At 36.7% G+C, this 23,104-nt stretch overlaps 1 protein-coding gene across 1 annotated transcript; it reads right to left on the reverse strand.

Moving 5' to 3' along the window:
• Window positions 1-709: 709 nt before the first annotated feature.
• On the reverse strand, window positions 710-22,844 carry LOC137405817 (dehydrogenase/reductase SDR family member 12-like). Its single transcript, XM_068092231.1, has 8 exons — window positions 22,566-22,844; window positions 18,621-18,718; window positions 12,948-13,069; window positions 12,282-12,377; window positions 10,144-10,287; window positions 8,732-8,933; window positions 1,263-1,400; window positions 710-1,134 (listed from the first exon to the last, which is right to left on the reverse strand). Exons 1-8 carry the CDS (start codon window positions 22,619-22,621, stop codon window positions 1,013-1,015), a joined length of 978 nt encoding a protein of 325 aa, XP_067948332.1. The 5' UTR covers window positions 22,622-22,844; the 3' UTR covers window positions 710-1,012.
• Between the last annotated feature and the right edge of the window lie 260 nt (window positions 22,845-23,104).

Below are 23,104 nucleotides of genomic sequence, written 5' to 3' on the forward strand. Positions count from 1 at the left end.
TATGAGAGGTGAAGCTTATGAGAGGTGAAGATTATGAGAGGTGAAGCTTATGAGAGGTGGAGCTCATGAGAGGTGGAGCTTGTGAGAGGTGAAGCTTATGACAGGTGGAGCTTATAAGAGGTGAAGCTTATGACAGGTGGAGCTTATGAGAGGTGAAGCTCATGAGAGGTGGAGCTTATGAGAGGTGGAGCTTGTGAGAGGTGGAGCTTATGAGAGGTGGAGCTTATGAGAGGTGAAGCATATGAGAGGTGGAGCTTTTGAGAGGTGAATTTATGAGATGTGAAGCTTAGGAGAGGTGGAGCTTATGAGAGGTGGAGCTTATGAGAGATGGAGCTTATGAGAGGTGAAGCTTATGAGAGGTGAAGTTTATGAGAGGTGAAGATTATGAGAGGAGGAGCTTATGAGGTGGAGCTTATGAGAGGTGGAGCTTATGAGAGGTAAAGCATATGAGAGGTGGAGCTTTTGAGATGTGAATTTATGAGATGTGAAGCTTATGACAGGTGGAGCTTATGAGGTGAAGCATATGAGAGGTGGAGCTTATGAGAGGTGGAGCTTATGAGAGGTGAAGCTTATGAAAGGTGGAGCTTATGAGAGGTGGAGCTTTGTTTCACATGAGTAAGTGAATTGATGTGCAAATGCAAAGCTCAACAATGTTAGACAGAGACTGCCTGGACAGTGACCTTTTCTCATTAAAACTTGCTGCTTCATGCTATTGCTGCATTTATTTTCATATCACAATAAATATGAATCAACCAATATGAATAAAAACAGTTGAAAATGTAGGATAACTCACTTCATAACAGATTTGATCTTTATCAATCAGCTGAGAGCATCATGGGTGATAGAGTTAGTCCAAACAGTAACTATACATTTGATTGTTCAACAAAATGGGATAAAATGCACAATTTTATCCCCACAACGATTTATAAGTGTTGTTATCTGTTCAAAATAAGTTGAAAGTGTCCGATCAGAAACTAATTCATAAAACATTCACACGTAACCTCAGCATATACTACGCTAGCGAATTCTTGACCTGGTCCAACATCTCGTCTAACACTTTCATAAACCTCTTCCTATCTGACTCAGACTCTTGTGTGCAGCATAGCGGTAGATGAGTGGCAACTGGCTGACGGTCTATAACATGTACTAGTATTGAAAGCACCTGCATCAGCTGCCATGCATACAACAACCCTTTCTGTACTAAACTTCATTTTCAGATCCTTTTTAGTTCATATTAATATGCACAAGATTTTCAGACACACCTTGAAAGAATTGTCCACTTTTGACCAATTTAGCTGCAGGAGAAAGAGCTAACCAGACGACTGTATCAGCACCTTGCACAGGGCTCCTCAGCGTTGATTTCATAGCTCTATAGAAAGCTGGCATAGCTTCCTTAACACCTGCATGTACAGTGCATATCGTATGTTCTAAACTGTATGACTACTGCGGCATACCAAATATGAGATTGTTAGGAAGGTTTTTTGGGTGAACCTAGAATAGGTAGGTAAGAACTAAAAGACGTACAGAGATTAACATGTATAGCTCCTAAATTCCTAAAAATGGCAAGAGGGCAGACGACAAATGGCAAGAGGGCGGAAAACAAATGGCAAAAGGGCGGAAGACAAATTTCAAGAAGGCAACGACAAATGGCAAGAGGGCGGAAGACAAATGGCAAAAGGGCATCGCTCAGTCTTTCCCGTTGGATCAATTTAAAAAATCAGACTGAAAGTGAATGTGAAAGAGAATCAAAAAGTGAGTTAAAATGAACCAAGCCGGAAGACAATAATAAAAAATTAGAACGAAGACAAAATTAGAATTAAGTTGTGTGAAAGATTACAACTTATTTCAAGTGTGTGCTTAGCAAGCTAAATTAATTTAAGTTTCAAGTTTATGTGATGTTGGCGTAAAAAAATGTAGCGTATCGAACATGTTGCTGGCAAATATTTCCCACACCGCTGTTAGCCGCTACATCTGTCTGGAATGTAAAAACTTCCTACAGCACCTACATAAAAATAATAGATTTTATTCCAGATCGCAACCACTAAATAGGCATCCGTTACTTTGTGAGCATAGGTGGGGAATTAGTACAATTAAATAAATATGTTGCTTTTAGATGGTTTATTTCAAAGGGTTGAGGATGCATTAATTACTAATTGAATTAGGAACTGACATCGCTTTATAACATTATACGACCTACATAGAGACAGACATAGAGACAGACAGAGAGAGAGAGAGATAGACAGAGAGACCTACATGTAGACAGAGATATTCACCGACAACTTATAAACAAAATTCTCAACACTATATCTTGTTGCGACGGTTTATTCCTATGCCTACATCTATATATAAGTCTAAGTGTTTGTTTGTCATCCGTATGTCCTGTTATCGTGATAAAGTTTTAGGAATCACTATGTTTCCATGATGCGCAGTGCTTCGGAGTTGCGCTATCTCCGAATCGTGGAAACGGCGTCTTCGCACTGAAATCACTGCGCACTGATCAGTGCGAAGCCAGTGCGAATTCGCAGCAAGGAAACAGCGACTGCGCAGTGGCTGCGCATAGCTCTCATGCCGTGAAGACGGATTCTTCGAGGGCCATAAACTAGTACAAAGGTTGTCCTGCTAATCTTGTTTTTTACTATTCTTCCGATCTTCTTTCACCTAAATTTAATTATGGTCTGCATTCACGAGGATGATGAGGTGATTACTTTCCTGGACTTTGTTATCGATGCCAACACTTTTCGAAAAATAGGTGGCAAGTACTAAATAAACGTTTAAATAATATATTACTTAAAAATACTTATTAAAAATACATTACTGTGTAAAAAATGTGTTAAGGTTTGTAAAATCTTGTGAATGTGTATTGTAAATAAAAGTATAATGACGACAGAATCATAAAAAGACCGTTTATGACGTTCGGTATCCGTGATCGATTCTATTTCTCCATCAGGCGATTCGATTTATACAATTTCTCTTCTCTGGCTAATTTGCGGTATTTGCTGAAAACCACTGCGCAGCATAGAAACGTACAATCCCCTCGACTTCGGAGGGGGCTGCTTCGCAGTACTGCGCACCATGGAAACATAGTGATTGAAAAACCTCTTCGCACTGGAATTGAACTCGAAAACCCCAGTTCTGCAAACAGGTGTGCTATCCACTATGCCACAAAACCGACTTGCCATACTATGGAATAATTGTGCACATTATTTGACTTGCCATTCTTTAATGGTAATTGGTTAAAATATGAACGCTTCACGCTAGCGCACTTGAACTACTGGAGAAAAAAAATGTGCCCAGACTTCTATAAAATTCTATAAATACATAGGTATACAGTGCACCCCTGAGTTACGATTCCCTGTTTTATGGTTTTTTCACTTTACGATGGAGAACACGGTGTCTTTCCTTCCCCTCATCATGGTATTTTTTCGCCATTCGACATCAACAAAAATGTCACTCGAAATTCAGATTTGGCGACCGGTGTGCTGAATACATCGCAATAACAAAAAAGCTATTGTAATATGCTATCCGCCAAAATCCCTCCTACAATGCCTGTAAGAGATACCGATGTTCGCTTTCTCTCACTTCAGCATTCTTCGTGTTTCGTAAATGCTTGATATTACGTGAGTGAAATGAAAATTAGTGAAAAGTAAAGGAAAGGGAAAATTTACTGCACATTTTAGTGTTTAATATAATATTTACTTTAAACTTTAATTCATTATACATATTCAACTATATAACTACATATATAACTTTAATTCATTAGCCATGGGCCCTAAGATTAATAACGACAAAGAAGGACCATAATCGTAATCATAACCATAATCATAAGCAAATCATAACCACTAAATACACTAAAGTTCTTATAGGTAACTATAATTACTATAATATATATATAGTATTTAGGTTTATATACTATTTTGTTGCTAATTTTTAATATGTACAGTATGTATATAAAATTTTGATGTTTTTTACCAGGGAGTGTTTGCATTAGATAATTATTATGGGTTTCTATACCCCTCTATACAACATTTTCACCTTATTATGCCAACACAGGAATGAATTACAGTGCACCCTCAGGATACGATTTTGATCCGTTCCATGGTTGGCATCATATGGTAAAAAAATCCTATGTAGGGATATAGAAACCAAAGTAATTATATAATGCAAACATCCCCTGGTATATAAGAGCTGTACATATTGAAAATTATTAACAAAATAGTATGCTAACTTTGGTAACTATAGTTACCTACAGTAACTTTATTACATTAAGTGAATTTATTGGTTATGATCCGCATTAAAATGTAACGTTACAATGTGCTATGAGGTACGCTACTACATACCGTACCAAGTTCTTACCTTCAAGATAGAAGTACGTATAACAAAAACTTTGAATTCACTTTGAATAAGTTTAGCTTACTAAACACATACACTTGAAGCCAAGTTTTAATGTGTATTTTTAACTATTTCACTGAATTTCAACTTTTTATCATTAAAATTTTATCCCTTATCAGTTTTTGTTTTTGGTTTCACTATAACTTTAATCGGACCTGTTTAAAACATTTTCAACCTAATTCAGCAAATAAACCCGAATGATGCTGTGGATGAAGTGGAATTTTGTTAACAAAGTAATTGAAGTTGTCTGTCTACTAGAAGCTGTATGAAAAGGATTGCAACTCCAACTTTGCTACTGGCTTTGAAGGGAAAATATTACCGTTTTACACACGAGAACTGCTGAACTGAGAGAAATCGGTCATCATGTCTCTTTCAGGCGTTGTGAAAATATTTTTGACAAACAGCATCGGTGTCTTGTTTATTTTGACGTACGTAACAAGCACACCGAAAATAAGCAATTTGAACTCGAGGGAAAATTTTGTTGAATTCTTATAGTGAAATAAGATTCGTATGGTTCACCTCACCAATAAGTATGGTTCACCTCACCAATAAGTATGGTTCACCTCACCAATAAGTATGGTTCACCTCACCAATAAGTATGGTTCACCTCACCAATAAGTATGGTTCACCTCACCAATAAGTATGGTGAGGTGAAAAAATCATCACGTTCAACTTCGTAAGGTAAAAAAATTGCATGTCAGGGTTTTATCCTGATTGTGCACTGTTATGTCCTATGGCAGGGTAATCATATCCTGAGGGTGCACTGTAATGTCCTATGGCAGGGTAATCATATCCTGAGGGTGCACTGTTATGTCCTATGTCAGGGTAATCATATCCTGAGGGTGCACTGTTATGTCCTATGACAGAGGTCCACTGTATATAGCATAAACTGTCCTATGGCAGGGGTCCACTGTAATGTCGTATGGCAGGGGTCCACTGTATATAGCATAAACTGTCCTATGGCAGGGGTCCACTGTATACAACATAAACTGTCCTATGGCAGGGGTCCACTGTATATAGCATAAACTGTCCTATGGCAGGGGTCCACTGTAATGTCGTATGGCAGGGGTCCACTGTATATAGCATAAACTGTCCTATGGCAGGGGTCCACTGTATACAGCATAAACTGTCCTATGGCAGGGGTCCACTGTATATAGCATAAACTGTCCTATGGCAGGGGTCCACTGTATATAGCATAAACCTTCCTATGGCAGGGGTCCACTGTAATGTCGTATGGCAGGGGTCCACTGTATATAGCATAAACTGTCCTATGGCAGGGGTCCACTGTAATTTCGTATGGCAGGGGTCCACTGTATATAGCATAAACTGTCCTATGGCAGGGTTCCACTGTAATTTCGTATGGCAGGGGTCCACTGTATATAGCATAAACTTTAATTCAACTTATAGCACAAGCAGAAATAAACAACCACCTTAATTTAAAAGTTAGATGGGTAAATGTTGTATATATCGATTAAAAATAATTTTTTTTGCAAAAAACAAATTTTATTACCCATGAAATGCTGGGCATTCACCTAGCATTATAATTGTTAAACGAAATTTTACGTAAAATTTTTAAGCATTTGTTTAAGAAATATTTGGAATATGAGGCATGGTTATATGGAAGACATAATACAGCTGCTAAGATAGAGGTTTGTCACATCTAATATGTGTCTATAATAATACAGCTGCTAAGATAGAGGTTTGTCACATCTAATATGTGTCTATAATAATACAGCTGCTAAGATAGAGGTTTGTCACATCTAATATGTGTCTATAATAATACAGCTGCTAAGATAGAGGTTTGTCACATCTAATATGTGTCTATAATAATACAGCTGCTAAGATAGAGGTTTGTCACATCTAATACATTGTATGTGTCTATAATAATACAGCTGCTAAGATAGAGGTTTGTCACATCTAATATGTGTCTATAATTTAGCATTAACTCCATACATCTACCCAGTTCTGCATTTAAGCTTGGTGATCTGATTATATATCAAATATATATGTGATGTACATATATCATATATATATATAAATATATATATAAATATATATATATAGATATATATATATATAAGTTTCGGCTAAATATATATATATATATATAGCCGAAACAGTACTATCTGTAGCATGAGCTTATACATATATATATATATATACATATGTACTACATGAATACCTGGCGTTGCACAGATTATAAAAACAACTTACAGTGGCAGGTAATGTAGTTGCTACTGGTTAATTTGAGTAAGATAATATACGTATTGCTAAGCTTATTAATAAAAGCCATTAAAGCAAGCTTTAGTGACACAGGAGCATAACACAGGAGCATTTTAACCCAGATAATGCCTATCTGCTAAATGAATCCAATGTATCCCATGTAGCTTAATGGGCAGCTTGTCACCTTGTTAATGGCCCAGATGAAATTTTCTGCGATGCGGACTTTTCAATGCTATATTTAAATCGCTATAGCTGGACACAGGGATGAAAACGAAAAGACAAACAAACGCTGAGATTCATATAGACGTATATACTCGCTGAATGCCCGAGTAATAAAAAGTCTTCGCACAGAAAACCTATTTTTATTCAACATATAACAACAGTTACCATTCTAACTTTCAAACTACATATCTTGAGAGAAGTGTTTTGTGCAGTTCAAATGAATTAATAGAAAATATAAAAGAACTGTAAAGGTGTTTAAATGTGAAAGAATTAGTAAGTAATGGCTACATAAAGTCTGTTTTGCTAGGATTACAATGGAGTCTGTTTTGCTAGGATTACAATGGAAAATCATTTGGTAATGATACAATTAATATGAACTGAGAAGCAAAATAAAAATCATGAATATGTTGAATTAATAATAACAATTTGTGCATAGAAGTGTGGGTGTGTATAAAAAAGGTTACTGTTCTAGCAAAAGCTATCCATCAAAACTTTGAATACGACGATACTGGTACCTCTCGATACTGGTACCTCTCGATACTGGTATCTCTCGATACTGGTACCTCTCGATACTGGTACCTCTCGATACTGGTACCTCTCGATACTGGTATCTCTCGATACTGGTATCTCACGATACTGGTATCTCTCGATACTGGTACCTCTCGATACTGGTATCTCTCGATACTGGTACCTCTCGATACTGGTATCTCTCGATACTGGTACCTCTCGATACTGGTACCTCTCGATACTGGTATCTCTCGATACTGGTACCTCTCGATACTGGTATCTCTCGATACTAGTATCTCTCGATACTGGTACCTCTCGATACTGGTACCTCTCGATACTGGTATCTCTCGATACTGGTACCTCTCGATACTGGTACCTCTCGATACTGGTACCTCTCGATACTGGTACCTCTCGATACTGGTATCTCTCGATACTGGTATCTCTCGATACTGGTACCTCTCAATACTGGTATCTCTCGATTCTGGTACCTCTCGATACTGGTACCTCTCGATACTGGTACCTCTTGATATTGGTACAAACGCAAAAATGATTTATCGGACTGTCTTTGTCCGACCGAACGAAGAGAGAATGTGGAGGTGATTCCTACTCGAGATTAAGCAAATGTCTGCGTGAAAAGTATAAAGCCTTTACAGATTTAGCGATTGAACCTTGAGAAAAACTGAAAATAAGTGTAACGCCATATTTAAAATTGAAACGGCACGTTTGAAAATTACAAATTGAAAAAATAAGTAATGTTAAAAAATTAACTTTAAAAATTTTTTAAAGGTAATATTAATTAATATCAAAGAATTGCACCTTTAGCGAGTGCAATTGAAAAAAGAATACACATTATACGGTGAGAGCGATGGGCATGATAAAAACGGCTTAGCCTTTATGTTACACACGCTTGTTAGTAGATTTGCGATTTTAATGTCGCGAGTTTAAATCTAGTATGAAGGTGATTTTTCATTGCTATGACGTTCTCGCCATAAAAGGACAGACAGATGACAGACAAATACTGAGATTTCTATGTATAAATAGATATATATATATATATATATAATATATGTAATTTTAATATAATAATTGTAAAATGTTACTTTTATGTCACACTTTAAGCTTTTGGTTAAGAAAGATTTGGAATATGGGGCAAGGTCATATGAAAATCAATGTGCAACGCAAGGGCTGAACTTTAGTTTATACCCCTTCAGCACAAATGGATTCACATTTATTAACCCTTTCAAAAGGAGGGTGAGAAAACCATCACATTCAAAGACTACGCACACTAAAAACCTTTCAATACATGTAGAATACTGCTGTACGTTGCTGAAATAATAGACATATTTATAGCAGTGTTGAGATGTGTATGCTGCAGCTACAGCACAAGTACCTGTAGTGTCGGCCCATCCAGGATGCATAGTACTGAAGTGAACAAGCGGATGCCTGGAGGCATACATCTCAGACATGACAACTTGCTGTCTTTTTTGCTGTGCGGGTGGAGTGTAAGCAGATGTAAAAAAGTTCGCCTTTTCACTCTGCGCGTCATCTGCATCCAATTTCTGTGTCAGCATTCCAGCAGATGACACTGTGACCTGACATTGGAGCAAATGCTGTTTAATAAACAGACAGACGATAATTATCACAGGTGTTACCTGGAGATACTAATAACTGACATTCTATCAACTAGCCACAACTAGTCACACTGACAACTGGGCATCCTATCATCTAGCCAAAACTAGTCACACTGACAACTGACCATCTTATCAACTAGCCAAAACTAGTCACACTGATAACTGACCATCTTATCAACTAGCCAAAACTAGTCACAGTGATGACTGACCATCTTATCAACTAGCCAAAACTAGTCACACTGATAACTGGGCATCCTATCAACTAGCCAAAACTAGTCACACTGACAACTGACCATCTTATCAACTAGCCAAAACTAGTCACACTGATAACTGACTATCTTATCAACTAGCCAAAACTAGTCACACTGATAACTGGGCATCCTATCAACTAGCCAAAACTAGTCACACTGATGACTGACCATCTTATCAACTAGCCAAAACTAGTCACACTGATAACTGGGCATCCTATCAACTAGCCAAAACTAGTCACACTGATAACTGACCATCTTATCAACTAGCCACAACTAGTCACACTGATAACTGGCCATCCTATAAACATGTGACCTAAGCAACAACTCATCAGACAACTAGGGTGAAGGTATTTGTCAAAAATAACATTACTGAGAATGCAAATAAAAAGTGACATAGTGCTGGTACACTCCCTATATATAGCAAGAGAACAAATTTTAAATTTCAAAATCATACCGAATACCAAATTTATATTTTTCATTTCTTTTCTGCCACCAATGCAACATGCAACAGACACACGAAGAGGGCAATAGTCTACAGGCCAACTTTTAAGCAACTTTTTGCATCTGTTTAAAAGTGTGTACGCCTTATAGACACACTCTGTACACCATTTTATATGCATATACAAAGAAGTTACCGTTTTCTTTGTCACAGCTTGTAAAATGGGCATGACAACAGAGTTGTTGGGGTGGTTAGGGGCATTACTAAATCTGATCTTTATCAAACGACAACCCATGAGAGTTAGGAAAACATTCCGAGCAGTTGGCAATACCTTATCATGTAATGTTTTGTGATGAAAGACAAGAGACACAATGGACACAAAGACACAGCAAACACTACAGATGCAACAGACACTACAGACACAACAACTTGTACAGAGTGTTCCAGTTGGCGTATTCAAGCCCTAGATAAAAACAAATACCACTCTTGCATCTTTAGACTCCTCAAGCAATGGCATAAACGTCTTTGTGAGAAGGTGAACAGCCAAGGTGTTTGTAGCGAAGTTAGTTTCAAAGCCGAGGTCATCTATTGTCCTCTTTGGTATTATGCAACCCGCATTGTTCACCTGCAATCAGTCAGGTAGACAAGGCGCCTATCACTACGTTTCATTGTTCACCTGCAATCAGTCAGGTAGACAAGCGTCTATCACTGAGTTTCATTGTTCACCTGCAATCAGTCAGGTAGACAAGGGCCTATCACTAAGTTTCATTGTTCACCTGCAATCAGTCAGGTAAACAAGGGCCTATCACTAAGTTTCATTGTTCACCTACAATCAGTCAGGTAGACAAGCGTCTATCACTAAGTTTCATTGTTCACCTGCAATTAGTCAGGTAGACAAGCGTCTATCACTAAGTTTCATTGTTCACCTGCAATCAGTCAGGTAGACAAGCGTCTATCACTAAGTTTCATTGTTCACCTACAATCAGTCAGGTAGACAAGGGCCTATCACTAAGTTTCATTGTTCACCTACAATCAGTCAGGTAGACAAGGGCCTATCACTAAGTTTCATTGTTCACCTACAATCAGTCAGGTAGACAAGCGCCTATCACTAAGTTTCATTGTTCACCTGCAATCAGTCAGGTAGACAAGCGCCTATCACTAAGTTTCATTGTTCACCTGCAATCAGTCAGGTAGACAAGCGCCTATCACTAAGTTTCATTGTTCACCTGCAATCAGTCAGGTAGACAAGGGCCTATCACTAAGTTTCATTGTTCACCTGCAATCAGTCAGGTAAACAAGGCGCCTATCACTAAGTTTCATTGTTCACCTGCAATCAGTCAGGTAGACAAGCGCCTATCACTAAGTTTCATTGTTCACCTGCAATCAGTCAGGTAGACAAGCGCTTATCACTAAGTTTCATTGTTCACCTGCAATCAGTCAGGTAGACAAGGCGCCTATCACTAAGTTTCATTGTTCGCCTGCAATCAGTCAGGTAGACAAGCGCTTATCACTAAGTTTCATTGTTCACCTGCAATCAGTCAGGTAGACAAGGCGCCTATCACTAAGTTTCATTGTTCACCTGCAATCAGTCAGGTAGACAAGCGCTTATCACTAAGTTTCTATTCTAAAATGCTGCATCAAACATTTGCAAAAACTTGTCATACACATCTGTTGTCAACGTAGGCTTGAGGCATAACCAAAGATTCATTTAGATTTGAACTTACACAGTTGAAGTGATGCAAATGAAATGATATCAATATGAAACAAAGACATCAAGCTTCAGTTTGATACAATTTTTGTCTTTGTAGACTTACTCAGTCCAGAGATATAATAGTTTGAATAAGATCTTTTCTTGGAACACTCAGATTCAAGCACTTCGGTAAAGAGACCGACAGAATTGAATATGACACTGCAATTTGAATGAATTAACTGATATCAATAACAAGAGGGACTGGTAGCCAAGCTACTAGTGACATCATTTTGGCACTTTTTTTTAAGTGCTTTAATCGGAATAAAGTGTTATTATGGCAGTCAGATTACCTCAAATATCAAAAACAATTTCGAATGATAGAGAAATACTGATGCTCTCTGATAAAATCTACTAAGATTTTGCGTAAGTTTATCATTAATAACAGTTTTAATTACAACACAGAGACACAGAGTTTGGGCCCTTGAAAAAAATTTGATATCAAATTATTTTAATATTTGTCCTGTACTCTCATTGTTATCCCCTAAGTCGACCAAGGTTCATGAAAAACTTAAAATGCATCGATAATGCTTTGACACACACCAAACAATTATAACACGCCAACAAGCACTCACTCATCTCCATATTGTGATGAAACAACGAACTAACATACCGCCACCTCTTAGCGGCTAGTAGCCACAGCTATTACGTCTGTTCCTATGCACAAGCTTCCCAAACACAATCTATAAAAATTGAATTTGACCTTTGAATTTGACCTAAGACCTATCTCTAAAAAGATAGAATAAACAAGACATCAGATCTTTGCATCCATAGCCGCTCTACCAACATGTTTAGCTTGCCACATCTCTCAACTTAGTCGTGAACAAAGTGCTTAGATAATCATGGAACATGTCTGAGCACAGTTCACCTACCAATACATCCAGCCCTTCTCCCTTGGCTGCAAAATCACAAGCAAACTTGTAGACCTCTCGTGGTTTAGCCAGATCCACCACATGTAGGAACACAGACTACAAACAATAGAACCTTCATACAAGTATTTACATGTATCACATGCTGGATGACCAGAGTAATACTATTGACTGGCATAAGTAGCACTCTGCTATTTAATTTGAGTAAAATATTCTGGAAAGAAAGAAGACTTGGTAAAAATTCAAGAGTTCGGTAGAACATTCTGGAAGGGAAGCTGACTCAGATGGGTATTATCTACAGGTACTACTAATACTTTCCATTTGCGCTTCTCTTGTTGGTCGAAGTCACAAGTATGAAAATAGTTTATTCTGAAAAGATATAGCCCATTAAAATAATATGAAAGAACAGAGCTCAGTAGAATACTCTGTGGGAACAGATGATTCATGAGAATATTCTAAAAGGATGATGACCTACTAGAACCGCCTACAAGGAAAGAAAAATTAGAAGGAAATTCTGGAAAAAGGTGACTCGGTCAAGTCTTAAAAAGAGAGTTTAGTAGGACATTTTGGAAAAAAGAAGGCTCAGTAAAATTCTAGGACAGAGTACTAAGTTTAACATTCTAGAAGGAAAGAAAAATTAGAAGGAAATTCTGGAAAAAGGTGACTCACATTATTCTTAGACTCTTCTTTAATCTCATTGAGAGCGGCTTCACCTCTTTCTGGATTTCTGCAGACAAGATGTACTGTACCACCAGCCTTAGCTAGCTCTGTAGCCACTACCTTGCCTATACCTTCATTTAAGTAAAACATATACAAAGATAGAGACTACACACGCAATCATCAAATACAGGATAATGAAATCTTTAGAATATAACTGGCATTCATACAATTTTAATTATTAACACCGATGAGTTTCCATTTCCAGCTACCGTAATACCTTTACTTGAACGCAGTAGCGTTCTATTTTTCAACCCGTCCCAGATAATGGCACTTTATTAGAAGTGATGTTCAAAAAGAGGGTAGCATTGAATTTTTCGAATAGTTGGTCAGAATTTTGGAAAGATAAATTTAACCCTTTTACTGGCAAAGTGAGTGTCGCCTATATTTTGCTCTCTCCTACAGGCAGAGCCCAAGTAATCTTTCGGGATGCAAGAAATCTGCTATAGACTCACTACCAACTTGCCATATATCTCTAAATAAATGTGCATTGAGAAGCTGAGAAATACCTCTACCAGTTGATATCTATTGCCTGCAATTACCCTACAGTGATCTTATAACCTGTGTTGCAATTTGTTGGAGCTTTCAACTTTTCATTTTATCATCAATTTGAAAGCATATTTTTATTTGATAACTATATTTAATGTGATGCATCAAAGCTCATTGCATTAATTGATATCTTTGCTACAATTAGCAACAAAAAACTGGCTTTTTATGTGCAATAGAGCAGTTATGAGCGTCGATTCATTGAAAGCCGAGTTTAGATAATGGCAATGATGATATCAAATAATAATCTTAATCTATATATTTCTCAAAGTATGCCCATGTGTCATCGTATGTTGTGTGTCTGTCGGTTTTCCGGCTATAGATCTTAAAGTCTAGGTTTTCTGCATTCTGATGGATTTGAACTCTCGACAATATTTTAATCGACAAGCATTTAATCCGGATGTTCTACCACTGAGCTAGAACACCATAGCTATCAGATACGTTTTCATATAAAGTATACAGCATGCGCACGCTAACCATTTTAGCCTTAGGTTTTCACCAAAGGTTTTGAGATTTGTTTGCCTCGGAGCTTGAACATAAATTCGGTTCTCGACTAAACTGAAGCATGCGCATTGCAATTAGCAAAGCTTCGGAAACGCTTGGAAATCGATAAGCATTTCACGCTTCATAAATTCTTTACAAAAAGGGAGAAACCAGGTGGGACGACGTCTCCTCTACCGAAGAAATTTGCTAGGGAGTTAACTCTTCCGGTCAAGTCACCCTAAACTGTTTTGAAGGATGAGTCTCCTGTAAAGATGTAAAGTAAACAGGCCATTGCTATTTAGATTTTCTTTTTTCTTCGATTTTTGATTTAACTATCTGTTGCATTTTTTGCTATTTCATTATCTATTTTTGCAATTTTTAGTAGTGTATTTTAACCTTTAATGCTTTAGATGTTGTAAAAGCCAAACGTACGAAATGTTTACTTTTGCTTTCTTTTTCCATGATCATAAATATGAAACATTTTGTTACAATTAAACACGATCTATATATATATCTGTTTCAATTAATAGTATCCAGTATACAGTACAGCTTATGGTGTAAAATGTTGAAAACATACTTTACCGAAGTATATCTCCGAATTAACCCAAGTTTTTTCTCATCTTGGAATCTATTAAATACATGTATTCTCAGAAGTTACACATTGTCTAATACCTCCAAAGAAAAGAACCTGTTCTGCACAAAATCATTCCCTCATGATATAAAGTTTGAAAGTTGCAGTTGTTTGACAAAGTTTGAAAACTTTTACAGTTGTTTTTATTTTCTCTCCTAAATTATTTCAACTATAAAAAGACTTCCCTCATGGTATGTAGTTTGAAAGTTAGAATGGTAAATGTTGTTATATGTTAAGGACAAATCAATTTTCTATCCAAAGACTTTTTTATTACCCAGGCAACGCCGGGTGGTACAGCTAGTATGCTATAAATCTACAAAATTATAAGTTATATAGACTAATAATTTATAAAATGCTACAAACATATATTCAAAAGCAAGTGACACAGACAAACTATATTTATCTATATATATATATAAACTTCTCAAAATATGTGTGTTGGTACGCATTCCGGCTATAAATCTTAAAATCTTGGAATAAAGATTCCGTACCAAAGAAGATTCGATGTCGGACCCTGCCGTTAGTCAGTCCGACCCCCGACCCACTAGACCACAGAAATTGAATTGCTAGCTTGCCAATATAAGTCATTATATGAGAGCAAATACCCAACAGATTTGCGTACGGAGCGGGTCATAGCATAACGTCACGAGAAGCTGTTTGCTCACATTATTAAAAGTACTGGCTGATAGCGCAGGCTAATAGCGAGCAACTCTCACTACTTCGCATTGTTTATAAGACAAAACACTTTTCTCATGATATGTAGTTTGAAAGTTAGAATGACAAATTTTGTTATATGTTGAGTACAAAAATCCCTTTTCTGTAAAGACTTTTATTACCCGGGCAACGCTGGGTAGCCAGCTAATATGTATATATATATCTCAAAGTTTGTCTTTGTGTCAGTGTATGTACGTACTTCAGCATGTCCGGCTATAGCTATTAAAATATTGGAATTAAAAGCTCGCATTCAGCTGGATTTGAACTCGCAAAGATCACAACCACAAATTTCAAACCGTGCATTTAGCCACCAAGCTGCGCTGTTTTTACGACTTTATCACTCTATCAAACAACTTATACCCTTTTCTTTGCACACGTTCTCTATGAACTTTATTAACTCTATGAAACACGATGCTTTCTTGTGTTTTCGTGAACTTCTATATCCGAATTTTCCTTAAGTTCAATTGCTAAATCTGTAAAGGCTAATACTTTTCACGCGAACAATTGTATTATCTCGATTAGGAATATCCTCTACATTCTCTCCATTCGGTCAGACAAAGACAGTCCGATATCTCATTTTTACTAGTATCAAGAGGTACCAGTATCGTCGTATTCAAAGTTTTGATGGATAGCTTTTGCTAGAACAGTAACCTTTTTTATACACACACCCACACTTCTATGCACAAATTGTTATTATTAATTCAACATATTAAGGATTTTTATTTTGTTTTCTCAGGTCGTATTAACTGTGTCATTACCAAATCATCTTTTATTGTAATCGTAGCAAAACAGACCTAAATTAACTATTACTTGCTAACTATTTCACATTTACATTTAAACACTTTTATAGTTGTTTTATTTTGTTTCTTTGGTCAGCACAAAACACTTTCCTCATGATATGAAGTTTGAAAATTACAATGGTAATCGTTGTTATATTTATATATATATACATATATATATATATATATACGTGTATATACGTATATATACATGTATATACATGTATATATATATAAATATATATGTATATATATGTATATATATGTATATACATGTACATGTATATATATACATGTATATACATATATATACATGTATGTATATATATATGTATATATATGTATATACATGTATATACATATATATATATATATATATATATATATATATATATATATATGTATATACATGTATATATATAAATCTCAAAGTTTGTCGTCGTCTGTTCAGATGTCTGCCTGTCCAGCTATATAAAATATATGTATAAATGTATATCAAACTCAAAGAGTGTCATCGTCTGTAAGGATGTCTGCCTGTCCAGCTATAGCTATTAAAATCTTGGAATAAAAAGCTCACTGCTTGCTGGGCTTAAACTCACAGTGATTGCAACCGCAGGTTAATATCTGATTGTCTAACTGCGAGTCTACGAAGGCTCTTACCATTCATAGCTCTTACTATATATTGTATACAGTCTTTTCTCGGTGCTCACGCTAAATGATGTATTACTTGAAACTCTATTAGCTCTATGAAACACAATGCTCTATGACGATGCTTTTTTGTCCCCGTCGTACTAGGGCTAATTTGTTTCCCGCAAAACTATATCAACAATAATGTCTCTCAAAATTAAAACTTGGCGATTATATCTCAGTTCAGTGTCATCCGTTATGGTAAAATCGGGTTCGCGAACAGATTAGTGATAAAATTTTAGTTCAAAGTTTGCTAAAATGCGTACTAAAACTTCCTTCAAGTATGTTTTCAGTAAGCTAAATTCATATAGGTTAGATTTAGCATTTATGTTACACGCCTGTCTCCAAGGTAAGAACTCTGCACGTTGTACATTGTAATGTTACATTTTTTGCAGATCATACCTACAAAATGCGCTAAAGGTATTGTAGGTACATGTAACTATATTTAGTAAGGTTAACATATTGTTTTGTTACTATTTTTTAATGATGATGATTTTTAACAGACAGTGATTGCACTAGATAATTAATATGGGTTTCTATAGCACTCTACACGTCTATATGATATTTCCACCTTATGATGCCAACACTGAAATGAACTAAAATCATATAATCGTATACCAAATAATTTTTCATTGTAATCGTAGCAAAACAGACTGTATTTAGCCATTACTTGCTAATAATTTCACATTTACATTTAAACACCTTTACAGTTTTATTTTTCCTCCTAATTTATTTCAACAAACCACTTCTTTCATCATATGAAATTTAAAAGTTGCAGATTTTAAAAAAGTTTGAAAACCTTTACAGTTGTTTTCTTTTTTTTCTTAATTCATTTGAACTGCGCAAAAAACACTTTTTTCATGGTATGAAGTTTAAAAGTTAAAATGGTAAATGTTGTATATATATATATATATATGTTAAATAAAAATAAATTTTCCATCCAAAGACTTTTGTATTACCCAAGCAATGCCAGGCATTCATCTAGGAATACCTATGAAAACAAGAATTAAAATTTTTGAAACAACAATATTGACATCGTTTGCTCGGCCAGCTGCGTTCTGATTGTTGCTTGTGTTTGGAACCATTTCATCTTCTTTTGGCTGTTCAATACTTCCCACAGTATATGTGACCTCAATTCTTTTCCTGCACTGCTGAGCTAGTCGATACTTACACATTGCCGTTTAGTATACACTTTTCACGCAAATAAACAGAAACTCTTAGCCATGTGTAAGCTTGCGCACGTGTGCTTAACAGAAGTTTTAGCCTCAAAATATTCATACAGATTCCATTGTAATTGCTGACCCATTTTTTACATACGGCGGAGTATCAAGACCGTGTTGGACAAGGAACTACTATTCAGTCTCATACATTCATTAATTATTTTTATGGTGTTGCTTTAGAAGCTTTAACAAAAAAATTATAAAGCTTTGAAATAAGAAAACGGACTTCAATACGAACAGCAACAACAAAGGAATTAATTGTTATTGATGTAACCAAGTCATTATTAGCACAATTTTGTGAACACTTTCTACTGATCACTTGCTATTATAGGTTCCTAAAGATCAAAGAATGTCGAAGTGGCGGTCAAATAGAGGTGGCGTTCAAATAGAGGTGTTGGGGTAATTCGTTTCAATTCTCTATAAATGCAGTATTACTAGAAGATTAATAATGTCAAGAACAAACAAGTGTATCAAGTATTAAGGTATAGTCTTCCGACTGCCACAATGCCTGTACGACTAGACCAGACATAGTCTTCAACAGTGACAAATGCTTAAGCTTGCTCACCAGTGTTTGATCCAGTCACCATGTAATTTCGACCATGAGCTTTTACATTTTCCAAATCAGCGGCGACAAAACCTTTGGCAGCTTTCTCAAATCCACTTCTAAAATTGGCAATACACCACGATTTTTATATGCTTATATCTATTTAGAATCAACTATGTTTTATGCTATCATTTTACCACACAATCTTACAGTACGAACAGAAAAATAATTTGCTAATTTGACCACCATGGAGCTATGATAGACCAATGTCAAGGTTACAAATAAAAACCAAAACCAGGATGCTGCTTATGAACTAATAACACCATATAATTGTTACAACTCCACAATTAGGTGCATATTTTAGACTGGATTTCGAGCATTTTAGAAAATGTGATTGAACATAGAAATTTATACAAAACGAAAACCCTCAGACGAGGTAGTAGGGTAGATCTACAACCAGCGGTTTTGACGCATCAAAGAGGACTATCAAACATTTACTTATTTCAGACAACCGGGATAACTTTCAGTGACACTGTGGTTGATAAAGTCATAGTGACACCGTGGTTGATACAGTCATAGTGAAAGTGACACTGGTTGATACAGTCATAGTGATAGTGACACTGTGGTTGATACAGTCAAAGTGATAGTGACACTGTGGTTGATACAGTCATAGTGACACTGTGGCTGATACAGTCATAGTGATAGTGATACTGTGGTTGATAAAGTCATAGTGACACTGTGGTTGATACAGTCATAGTGACACTATGGTTGATACAGTCATAGTGATAGTGACACAGTGGTCGATACAGTCATAGTGATAGTGACAATGTGGTTGATAAAGTCATAGAGACAATGTAGCTGATACAGTCATAGTGATAGTGACACTGCGGTTGATACAGTCATAGTGATAGTGACACTGTGGTTGATACAGTCATAGTGACGCTGTGGTAACACTTTTACATCTACATGTAGGTAACTAGAATAGGTGTGAAGGTATTTATTACCATCCACACATCTCCATAGATATTAGGAAGTATCAACTTCACAGATAAACCTACATTATCCATAACATTTCCCAATGATGAGCAGTGACAATGGGGGATGCGGACTAGACCCAACATCTTATCTAAACATCTCGTCACCACCCTTGATATATACATTAAGTAAGAAAATACTCAAGTCCAGCCATCAACGTTGGCCTGCAGCATTCACTGACTAACGTTCAGGAATAATGATGTTGCACAATTACAGCTTAGAGCAAATATTACAATTGCTAATGGTAGAAAAGCCAAATATATAAAAATTGTAGTTTCATGAGCCAATTATGATATAAGCAAAGGTGCCTCTCACAGTGTCCCAGGCTGACAAAGTATTTTCCACAGTGTCCCAGGTTGAAGAGGCATCAATAAATACAAATATAATAAATAATTAAAAATACCCTTTTTGATATCTCCATCCTCTCCTTAATATATAACAGTTTTTGTCGTGGAAACATTGCAGGTGTGATTTCTCTATTTTGTGTTTATAAAAATGGGCTCATTAGTAGTCCTTATTTAGAGATTACCACTCCAAAAATATGCCGACAACACAGACCCCACATATTTAGGCTAAGATAGACCATCTGTAACTTACAAGCTGTAAGGATCAGCAACTGTAAACTGAAGGAGTGCAGACAGTGAAGAACTTTTTAAAGCCGAAATGCTGTGACTTAACCAAGTTCGAATGTTCCATTCTTACGCTCTGCCTAATATATTTTCTGGCCTAAATGTAATCCTGTCAAGAGTGGTTGGAATTGCTCATTGGCATCTCAGCCATGTAAGCATATGTCCTAGTGATGGATATCAGAGATTCGCTTTCTACAGTTTCCCAGTCCATGATACCAGAGTCATAAGGGTAACCACATGGCCTTGAATGCTTTGTCAAGGATTTGTTGTACCACATCTCGTTCACTTCACTTCACCATCCATCTCGTTCACTTTAGTAAGCTTGCTTGTAGTATTTTGCTAACCTGGTGTATTGTATAATCATGCAACCTGAGTTTAATTTGATTACTTCTTCAATAAATGAATACAACTCCCCCATCCTTAAACATAGATTAGAGCGTTCTAATACTCTTGCATCTGTAATAAAAAAGCGGACAGTAAGTACGACACTGAGTTTCCTCTATTGTCATCGCAGAACAAAACCCTTGAAATGGAAATGGTGGCCCTGAAAAGGGCCGAAGAGGTTGGTGGGACTACTGGCACTCAGTAGTCGACTTTGACTGGTGAGTCCAGTAGCCCGAGAGGATCACTGTCGTCACCGATAGGGTCTACCGGCGGGCGAACTATCTTGGACTCCACTGCATGCCATGGAGTAGGGCAAGCGTTACGGGCTGGCCTCCAGTACGGTCGTCAGTCTTGTTGTGGCCTTGTGTAGTGTTGCCCTCGGTGATGGTGTTGGCCGCGGGGTGAGCACGCTCTTGGTCTCTGAGGTTTGATCTGGGTAAACTGTGTTCTTCGGTGCTCAGCAGAGATGAGCGTTTGCAGGAGAGGCTGGGTTGTGAACACTTTGTCACAGGAGGAGCAGCGGTGTTTGTGAACACGAGCATGCCTCTGTAGGTCACGCTCCTCGTTACAAGAAAAGTCGCAAAAAGTATACGAGTACTTCATGCTCGTAAAGGCGAATGAAATGTCAATCAGTGTGCACCAGTATTTATAGACTGTCAGCATGCGTAAGATAGTTGGTGATGTCTTTTCTAAGCCTATAATCCGACAGCTTCAAATTGCTGACTCAATGAATCTATATTACATTCGTAGCAAATGCAGTCAAATTTGAATAGTCATTTATAAGGCGAATGCTTAACACTTGTTCAATGTAGTGTATATGTATGTGTTATACCAGCAGTTTTTTATGTTAACCATTTATTACCATATTGTTCCAAGATTCGCATGTTACTAGACAAATACTCGAAAAATTATTAATACTCGTCTTGCGTGATTAGTTAGTGACAAATGTTATCATTTTTGTATTCAAATATGTGATTGTGGCAACGGTTGACCTAATTACTGTGCAGCCAATCAACTGTAGATTTTCTCTTGATTTGCTATATAACCTTCCAGTTTTATCATTGCTGGTGTATTACTGCTTGGTGCTGTGAGATATAACACCAATAAATATACTGCGTTCTTTACAATAGCTCTGCTTGATTTTCTAAAGCAAATAGTGCATAAAATTTTTGTCACTGTTCTGGCTTTAGCATTGTGATATTAGCCAGCATATCATAGCTGCATTCACTATAAGTGCTATTGACCGAACATCAAGAATTATTGAGATTGGCTTACTAGAGTGTAACAGTTGAGAAAAGGCACCATCAAGTCTGTTTATCGGCTCACCTTCGAATCTGTTTATCGGCTCGCCTTCGAGTCTGTTTATGGGCTCACTCACGAGTCTGTTATCGACTCATCGAGTTTGTGTGAACTTGCTCTTGAGTTGGGAGTCGTCTATCATTTTCTAGTAAAATTTACTTCACATCCCGTAAGCTAAACTTACGTAAGCACCACTTAGCAATTGATATCGGACCTACTATTTTTTGTGGTTCGCAATCAAGTTTGAACAATTAGAAATTGCACTCTTTTGCCGATTTCTCAAATCCTACGTGTTCTGCATAAATACTAAAAGAATAATTCAATATTTTCGTCAGGACGCCTAGGAGCAACCCATTTCTTGAAACGTTATTTGCTCAACTTGGTTGAGTACAACTTTAGTTTATTAAAATCGTACCAGTAGGATTCCATTGTAATCCAAAGGACAGTCTTAAAATAAGTGTCGCCTGAAACGTTATTAATAGATAATTAGAATGAGTTTGGTTATCACTGCCATACCATTATCATAATTTATTTTTCTCGCGAACACAACCCTTGTAAAACATTTCAAATCAAGCAAAACTTAGCGAGAAGAGAAATGCGTCTTTAGTAAAATACATACTTTGTGAATTCTTGGAGACCTTTTGCTACAAAAAAGGATTGTCTAATGAGATTCATTTCCGCAGCTAGAATAAGGTTCAATTAAGAAAGTTACTAGAAGTCCAGGACAGCCATGCTGTAAACTTACTATTATTACTGTTATACGTAGCCTGCGAGTGTAATATTAGTTATGCAACTTTCTGGTGGCTGCCTTTCGCTCATGGCATTTGATTGGCTGGATTAGCAAAAGCTAATAGAGGATTGGAGACAACCAATGACCGAGTTTCTAGATTCAACTCTTAAAATTCGACCTGGTACTAAAAACAAAGCATTTTCATTGGACATCATGTCTCCACTTCGCAGATCGTTTACAGCCTTTAATGTTTCGCTAGCGCTATAACAACATCGGAACAGTGTGGTAGAAAGTTGCGCGACCAATCGAAGAATGTAGGGAGATGGCTAGTTTCCAAACAAACAGGGCACGCCCACTATTTTTCATATACATGTACATGTATCTGTAATCTCAAATGGAGAGATCACAACATTATCAAACAAAAATAA

The sequence above is a fragment of the Watersipora subatra genome, chromosome 10 (assembly GCF_963576615.1).
Source record: "Watersipora subatra chromosome 10, tzWatSuba1.1, whole genome shotgun sequence".
Lineage (NCBI taxonomy): Eukaryota > Metazoa > Bryozoa > Gymnolaemata > Cheilostomatida > Watersiporidae > Watersipora > Watersipora subatra.

Excerpts from the sequence above, each read along its gene's own strand:
- LOC137405817 (XM_068092231.1), bottom strand. The coding sequence starts at position 22,621 with ATGAATCTCATTAGACAATCCTTTTTTGTAGCAAAAGGTCTCCAAGAA. Across the intron at positions 18,719-22,565 it reads GGTCTCCAAGAATTCACAAA|AAGTGGATTTGAGAAAGCTG; the intron begins GTATGTATTTTA and ends TGCCAATTTTAG. Across the intron at positions 13,070-18,620 it reads GGTGACTGGATCAAACACTG|GTATAGGCAAGGTAGTGGCT; the intron begins GTGAGCAAGCTT and ends ACTTAAATGAAG.